Here is an 8,206-nt window from a genome sequence, read left to right on the forward strand (position 1 = left end):
GTAGGAGGGATCGCAGTAAGCATCAAAGGGAGGCGCAACCCTCGTCGCCGATGAATGGGAGGGCATTTCCGGTGGGTCGAAGGCCGAGGCTGTGAAGGAGAGGAGGGAACAGGTGATTTGGTAAAAGGGCAGGTAGGAGGAGGGCATGAGGGAAGACAAGTCGACCGGAAGGCATAGTGGAGTACAACAGCAGCAGGAAAATCAAATATGTTTGGCGAAAGGAATACGAGGGGAAGCATTGGCTGAAACGTCTGTTTTCCTGATCAATCAGTCCTCATCCCAGAAAGCATTGTAGGCCATCTGATAACGCGTCCTGCACCTTTCCTCCACCTTGTTCGCCGGATTCGAGCCGTATCGTCAACATGGACGTCAACATCGATCCGCTGCTTCAGGGACCAAGGCATTGTCCAATGCGCTTTGCAACCCTTCGCAAAGTAGAAAAAGACTCTCAATGACGACCTTTTGTGAGCTTCTCAAGTAGGGTTTTCATCTCATGAAGGAAGGCAGCGTCCTCCTCCTTCTGAATAGCAGCATCCCGCTCCAATTGACGTCGGAGTTTGTCGAGCTCATCGAGCACGTAAACTTTTTTCTGCCTGAAACTCTTAAGGTCTTCCTGGTTTTGGTTGTTGTGCTCCTCCACAGACTCGGATGTTCCTTCTACACCCTCTCCTGCCTGGTCGGGGCTGTCGAGAAGGCTGCCGAACAGGTCGTCGAATGGGGTTTCGCCGCGATCACCATCTTGGTCTCCATCTTGGGTAGGCGATTCTAGGCTGACGAACAGTTCGTCGAATGGGCTTTCGCAGCGATTACCATCTTGGTCTTCTTCTTGGGAAGGCGATTCCAGGCTGACGAACAGTTCGTCGAATGGGCTTTCGCAGCGATTACCATCTTGGTCTTCTTCTTGGGAAGGCGATTCCAGGCTGACGAACAGTTCGTCGAATGGGCTTTCGCCGCGATCACCACCTTGCCGGTTTTCTTGGGATTGGCTGCTGCTCGTTCGAGACGGCTGAGGTGTAGAACTATGAGAACGTGTGTTAGTAGCCACACGTCGTCAAAGCGAGTGTCACTTGCAGGTCAGCCGCCATGTCGTCCGCTGTTCTTGGACTGCTTGTCGGTCTGTTCGTGGAAGCGTAGGCAAGGATGAGAGCGAAGAGAAGGGAGAGTGACAAGGAAATCCTGAGAAGATAACACTCTCCTCCTCTTAGCGCTGATGAGTCATGTGCCGTGATCGTGTGATCGCGACTATATTACAGGAAGGCGCACGCACGCACGCTGATTGATCCGATAGTGGGTTGGGTCGGCTTGGCAGGAGCGCCGAGCAAAGCGATACCGCGTGGATCTGCAGGCGAGGACTTCCGTATTACTCCTAATCCCATTCGTTCAACGAGCTACGCTGAGCAACCTCCGGAGCTCTTTGACCTGTCCGACTCGACGTGACCTGAGCTTCTCCAATCCAAGTCCAGGGACGATCAGGTACAGAGGCCATCACGGCGCCCAACACTGGTGCTTGTCCTTTGCATCCTCCCGCTCCTCCTCCACTTCCGGTTCGATGTGATGTTCTCACGTCCTCCTCTTCATCGCGTCATGTCTAGTGGTCAGTTAGGCTTTTCGTCTCCTTTCCGTCTGCTCGCTAGAAGGCTGCTGTCGTCCTCGGACTTGCAACTAACCCAATCAAGCTAGCTTGAATCTAAAGCCATCGTCATCTCATGCCTAAGCTGAGGCATCACTTCCTCGACAGGCTTGCCTGTAGGCAAACAGCCAAATACCTTGCGCCATTGAGAGGCATGGCAAGATCACCAGTGTAAAGTAATTCGTGGAAGAATGAACTCGGAGGTGGTCTGAGCGGCTGAGACTACTTTACTCTGCTTCATCATTCTCATTCACACGCCTCGTTCACCACCCCGATTCATCAACGAGCTTTAGTGCCAACGCAGATCGAACACACCATCAGTCACCGGACTGCGCGCGATCCAAATAATGTCAGACCAGCCTGGCTCAACTACGGCGGACACCTCCGCTTCCGACGGCAGCTCTCTATCGAATCATCACTCTACTGCGTCAATCACCTCACTCGCCCCGTCGAGCGCATCATCAATTTCAGGAGAGAAGATCAGGATCAGATTCCTGGGCCACGATGATGCCCTGGAGCTGGAATATGCGGCAAGCAAAGGCCTGGCATGTCAAGGAGAACACAGAACACTTTGGAGGATACGTGGAAACCCGTTCTTTTGTGTGATGATCAAATCTACAGTATCGATCCCCGCGATCGATCAGGTAGATTGCTAGAAGAGGAGAAGTGTATTGCCGGAAAAAGCGAAACGGAGACTTGGTTTATGGGATACTATGTTGACTACTGGATGGATGGGGAGGATTCGTGGCGTGAGGACGAGATCGAGGACGAAGAGAGCTGTCTCGTCGCTTATATAAACCAGAAGCTCTGGTGGAAGGAGCCGCGGACACGGCCCATTCAAATACTCCAAGAGAAGGGACTTACACAGCAAGACGCCATTGGGGTTTTTTGCCTTCACATTCAGAGCAAGCCACTAACATGGAAAGTCTCACATGTCGAGATTTCACGTCGAAACGTTTACAGAAGACGTACTATCAAATCTTGGCTGGTACCATTGCGAACCTTAAACTGCTATCGAAAGATTGGCTGCAGTGGGATTCAAAGATATATTAGTTGAGCGACCCCTTGCAAGATCATTAGCACTACAATCTCGTTCGTGTGTCTAGTACCAAGGGACTTCAATTCGACGCGATTAATCTTAGTTACATCTCGAAACACAATGGCGCGGAGCAGCACGAGGGCGAAGATTAAGATGAAGATAACGCTACTGGAACGCGCGTACTACGTCAACTACAACAAGTTGAATTCGCGTTCTACAGTTTTGCAATCGATGGATCTGTCGATCGCAACAACGCCCGTCGCAGAGACAGTGAACGACTTCGCATTTTTGGCAAGCTCGAAAGGCTAGGCAACATTCTTTCCCAGAACAAGAGCGCCCTCAGCCTGCACGGGAGAGTTCGATGTTATCGGTATTACTTGCGACAATCATCTACGCAACTCATCAGCCACCACCATCGAATCATTAGCCGAACCAATGACCTTAACTCATCAACTACCGGACCAACCATTATCGACGCATTAACTACCGGACCGACCACCATCAACGCATCAATCGCCGGACCAATTACTATCGATTCACCACAGCGTGTCTCGGCATCTATCGAGCTAGCATCTGTATCAGGACCCGCGTGGACCGAGCCCTGGATCATGAACAGCCGCTGGCGCAGAATTTGATCTCCTATATCACTTTCGAATTTGGCTTCACCACATATCTGCTCGCGACCGAATCTTCTCAAACTCCAGCTTTAGCTACACGCAAAACTTTCCCGGTTCGCTCCGCACGAGACACTTTCCGGAGCCCCCTCTTACTTAGAGACGGTGTTGATTTCACAGAAACATGACAAGGTCTGCGTCGCTCGCAACCAGACTCCATCGCTGACATAGAAAGGACAGAACATGATCGATGTCGTGAGAACGGAGAGACAGGTTTCACACATGACAAAGACTCGGATCTGTCCATAACTGGGGTCAGGAGATCTTTTACTGCTCCATTCATCAAGGGAAGATCAAGGTCTTCAATCTTTCGGCTTTCTTTACCTTAAAATCGGGATTTTGCAGCCGGATCGACTCATCGAAGCATTCAAGCATTGATAACAACCTGAAACCTTGCTGGAATGGAGGCTTTCCTTGGGTGTTATGTTAATATAGTTTTGTTCTGCAAGTCGCGATTTCGTATTACCCAGGCTTATTACATTTTCAAAACGTGCAAAGTTTCACGACCACTCTAGCCTGCTGAGGTGCTATCACATTCCACCATTCCGTAACGACACGTTCATCGCCGCTACGGCGTGCTGCTGGGCAAGCGTGGAAGGCTTGAGCCAATTCTCGCATTACGCTTCAGCAACCAACATTGGTGCCAACCACCAACTTAACACTGAGGAAATCCTCCGTGTGCGTCTCGTCGCATTATCATCCATTGCGCCTCATCCCTAACATGCCAACACCGGTGCAGACCTATAAGAACTGCTTCCGATGTCCTCGCCGGCAAGGGGATGTCTTTCTCCCCAACCTTCGTCCGCCTGCTAGGGCTTGATTCGCCAAGAAGCAGGTGTCCGCCCACTGTCTGCCACGCTACGGATGGGATGATCGAGTTCATGGCGGCCGTCGGCTGGCACATTGCCGATCCCGACCTCTTCCCAGTGCTCGGAAAGAGGCTCCTCAGCGGGACATTCCGCTGGATCAGCAACAAGCATCTCTCGCCTGGCAAGATCGAGACGAGGAAGCATGATCAGCCGCACATGGTTGATTAGGAGGGTGCTTGGGTACGTTGTTGTCTCTTCGCATCGCCATCATTCCTGTTTTACGCTAACCTTGCTTCGCTTTGGGCCGCCTACACCACCGACTGGATCGATCCCAGCTTCGAGTTCAACTTTGTCTTCGGCAAGTCCGCTTCGAAGCCACCTGCGGGGAAGAAGTCGTCTCCGAGGGCCTCCGTTCTGCGTTTATGGGTTTCGGCAGGAGCTTCTTTCGAGGCCGTGTCTAGCCGGTTCAAGCTCAGCACGAGTTCCAAGACCGTGTCGAAAAAGTTTATAGGTGTTTTCGTCGCCGAACATGAGCAGTCCGCGCTCTGGCATCATCATTGCCATAGTCATTGCCTTCTGTCGAGCCCTCATGAGTCACGGAAGATACCAGAATGAACACAACTGGAAATGATCACTCGCCAAGCTTCGACTGGCTTTGAGGATCCCTTGCCTGGAGTTTCGCGGCTATTCTTCCACCTACCTTAACGTCGTCTCCGCGTCAGCCTTCGTCGTCTTCTGGACCATCGCCGTTTGCATCTCCTGAATATCATCGACCGGCCGACGCCATGGATGGCGCGGGCCGTGGGCGGCTCCAGTCTCCCTTCCTCTCGTCATGAACTGGGAACTGTTCGAGCTGCCGCGACGCCGACCTTGGCTGTCACTTCTCACTGCCGCCGGCATCCCAAGTCTGGCTCTTGTGGCTTGCCTCGCGCTCCGTGTCCAACTCTTTCCAATCCTAGAACATTACGCTCCGGCCGCTACCACACCCTCCATCCCGCTGATAACCTCTTCGAAGCCTGTCTAATCAACATGTTTCCGCGGGTTAGCGTACTCCTCCGCCTTCTCTACCTCACTATCGTTCCTCTCCACCGAAGCAGAGAGCAATTCCTGCACTTCCGGGACGGGCAGGGAGAAGAAGGAGTCGTCGATTTTGTACAGTACTTTGTGGTCTTCGTCGGCGAGTCCGAGTTCGCCTGAGATTTCTTCCAGGTCTTCTTTGTCTTTCTGCAGATTTGGATAAACATGTCAACTTTCGCCTAGTTTCGAGCAGATGTTTCTCCCTGTCCATTAGTTCTGACGCTTTGGCCAAGATTCCCAGGTTGATTGCCGGCTTGCTTGCTCGCTCGCATTCGTATCTTTCTCCGGCGGATCACATCTGGATCTCCTAATCTCGAAGTTGCTCTTTGCGCCTTCGAATACGTCCTTCACCTCCTCTATCCCGAAGCTCCCTCCCCTCGTATCGAGCAGCAAGTCGGAAGATGGATCGACCGCCGCCACCAAGGAAACCTTACCCGACCCCACGCTGGCGTTTCCTCGCAAGCTCTCCTCCAAGACTACATCGCTTCCTACATCGACTACCGCTTCCTACCTCGACTATTGCTCCCGAGTCGCTTCGGCTATCTACTCGTGCCAAAACCCTTTTATCTTTTCGAAACGCAGTCGACTGCCGCAAGCATCACGAATCTTTTCCGGATGATCCAGACGAAGTAGCTCCAGCAGCCAAAGCGCGAGTTACCCCGGGAGTCCATTCGGCTACATCAGGCGAAAACATCGCCACCGTCGTGATTGATCGCATCAAGGTCGCCACCGACGATCTTACGACACTGGCTCTCTGGATCCTCCTCGGCCGATCGGGTCCGGTCGACTTCACAGACGTCTCTGCCTAATGATTGTGAAGGACAAATCGGTAACTTTCCTCGTTGAGGTAGGTGCCGCAGCTTCGTATTCCATCCACAACAATTTGAAAGTTCTTACTAAACTATCCACCTCGCGGCCAAGAACAGCTACCACGATGTTCATTTCGCCTCGCAAGATGGAGAGGTCGTTGTCCTAATGGACCAACAGGACGCCATGAGCAGATATACGGAAGAATTTGACCTTCACTCTTCGCTGTCTTCGGAGTTGCGAGAGAAAGCAACCCCGACGATTTAGGTGCGTTTCTCATTCCAACTTTGAAGCTGTAGCTAATGCTTCACGGTTGCCGCCTCCACCCAGCAACCGATCATAGGTAGGCGGATCTTGCCGGTCGACATATAGGCACTCTCGAAACGTGTAAGGATAGACTCAGCTCGGTTTTAGGCGTGATCCAGGACCGTCTCGACTTGCCATTTGAGCTGGATGTGACCAAGCTCAAGACTGATTGTTTAGGTCGTTCGACCTTGAACCCGGAGACGGGATGCACCGCAAACCCGCGAGGGAGGACCCACACATTCATCGGCGCAACGAGGCTGAAAGTCTCGGCCTCGACGAACAAGACACCCGCCAAGGCTCTGGCCTACTTCCACAAGCAAATCCGCGACCACTCTTTTTTCGAAAAGTTCAAAGAGGACTTCAAGGAATTGGAGGAAGCTCGGCGCGATGTCCACGACCGATACAAATCTGACGACCCGGCAATCATGAGCAAACATGCGTTGCGGTGGTGCAATGCATACAGTGGCGATTGGGTGAAGAATGCGAACACGGCCCAACATGTTCGGGAGAAGTGATAGCAGAAAGTGAGGTGGCCGATGCACGCGAATGAAGCTTGAAGGTCTGCGCAAATGGACAAAGAGCATCAATGCGGGAAGGCGCAAGTGTTCCCTCTTTCGAAGATTCTCAGACGTTGCCACAGTTTCGACTATCCGTCACTCGGACAAGAGTGATACGTCCCCAATCCCACTCAAACTGCACCGCAAAGGTCGGACGTTGGCAGTTTGGAGTACGCAGTCTGTGCTAGAGGACGGACATGCATTTTCGCAGAAGGAAAGAATGGCAACGGCGGCGGCGGAGCGAGACAAGTTCCTAATACGGTGTTCGCCTAGTCTGCAGATGATAGTTAATATATACAAATGTAAGGCCGAGCGAGCGAACTGTAAGGGCACATATAAAAGGCAGTAGAAACACATATATTCGATCTGAGTCGCTCACTTCTCGATCAAGATACGTTTCTTTGCCATACGCCTGCCCGCTAGTTCGTAGCTCCTCCTTCGTGGTCTCTAGACAGTATAACTGTATTCGCTCTTCTGCTGCTCTGCTGCTCGTAGGACTAAGCTCTATCATTTCGCTCCGGAACGCGAAGAGACGTATGAGCTCCTTGATACGCTGGCCACGGTGTGGCTTGCGGCGTTGCTTAGTTCACCGTACCTAGCCTCATCGTTCGCAGTGCCCACATCCCGCAATTGAGTGACCTCTTTTTTCAGGCCAATAGATGTTGAAGAAAGCGATGCCAGCAAAACAATCCCGTAGCTTGACTCGTAGGGTTGCTGGTCGGGGGCCCTTTCCGAGTAAAATCCCAGGCCTGGTTGCTCCAAACCCCCGCCGATCTATGGCTTTTTACATGTAAAAGTGGACCAGCTCCGCTCCACCTCCAAAAGAGAGACCGCTTGCTGACTCGATAAAGTCAAGCGAGGTTCATCCGCCCAAAGCCGTGAACTTGCGATGAACAAGTCCGCGCAATCCGGAAATCGTGCATACGGAGTATGACGGCTCTGGAAGGGACTTGATGCGTGTACAGGTACACCGCAGCGGTCTCTTTCACCCAGATTGATGTCGGATGGTGAGCCAGCAGCCCAGTGTGCGGTATGTGGTGCCTGGTCGTGTCTATTGGGCAGTATCGCGTTCCTCTTCCTCCGCCGAGAGCTCCGGGCTTGTTGCCGACGGTGCAAATTTGGTGACAACTCCATCACAGACGCCTTGAAACTCGCTACACCGCAACGCGATATCTTGCTGTCGTTCGTCGTCCACAATCGTTGCGTGTATTTAGTTGCGAAGCAGCGGCTGTTCAGCTGTCAAATACGAGACTTGCTGCTGAGTACGGGTAGACTTCGGCCTTGGCTTTCGATGGCGTCCTGTAGGG

The 8,206-nt window shown here is 52.4% G+C and overlaps 3 protein-coding genes across 3 annotated transcripts; 1 reads left to right on the forward strand and 2 right to left on the reverse strand.

Moving 5' to 3' along the window:
* Positions 1-448: 448 nt before the first annotated feature.
* Positions 449-1,085, reverse strand: MYCGRDRAFT_97838 (uncharacterized protein; the record flags this gene model as incomplete). The annotated part of the gene is made up of 2 exons (XM_003847135.1): positions 449-986; positions 1,048-1,085. The coding sequence occupies 2 exons, from the start codon at positions 1,083-1,085 to the stop codon at positions 449-451; spliced, it is 576 nt and encodes a 191-aa protein (XP_003847183.1).
* Positions 1,086-5,172: 4,087 nt separating this feature from the next.
* Positions 5,173-5,376, reverse strand: MYCGRDRAFT_51731 (uncharacterized protein; the record flags this gene model as incomplete). Its single annotated transcript, XM_003847134.1, has 1 exon — positions 5,173-5,376. A coding segment is annotated over one exon (204 nt), but the record flags the coding sequence as incomplete, so codon positions are not given.
* Positions 5,377-6,338: 962 nt separating this feature from the next.
* MYCGRDRAFT_97839 (uncharacterized protein) lies at positions 6,339-6,857 on the forward strand (the record flags this gene model as incomplete). Its single annotated transcript, XM_003847123.1, has 2 exons — positions 6,339-6,379; positions 6,434-6,857. 2 exons carry the CDS (start codon positions 6,339-6,341, stop codon positions 6,855-6,857), a joined length of 465 nt encoding a protein of 154 aa, XP_003847171.1.
* Between the last annotated feature and the right edge of the window lie 1,349 nt (positions 6,858-8,206).

The sequence above is a fragment of the Zymoseptoria tritici genome, chromosome 17, assembly GCF_000219625.1.
Source record: "Zymoseptoria tritici IPO323 chromosome 17, whole genome shotgun sequence".
NCBI classification, from domain to species: Eukaryota; Fungi; Ascomycota; class Dothideomycetes; order Mycosphaerellales; family Mycosphaerellaceae; genus Zymoseptoria; species Zymoseptoria tritici.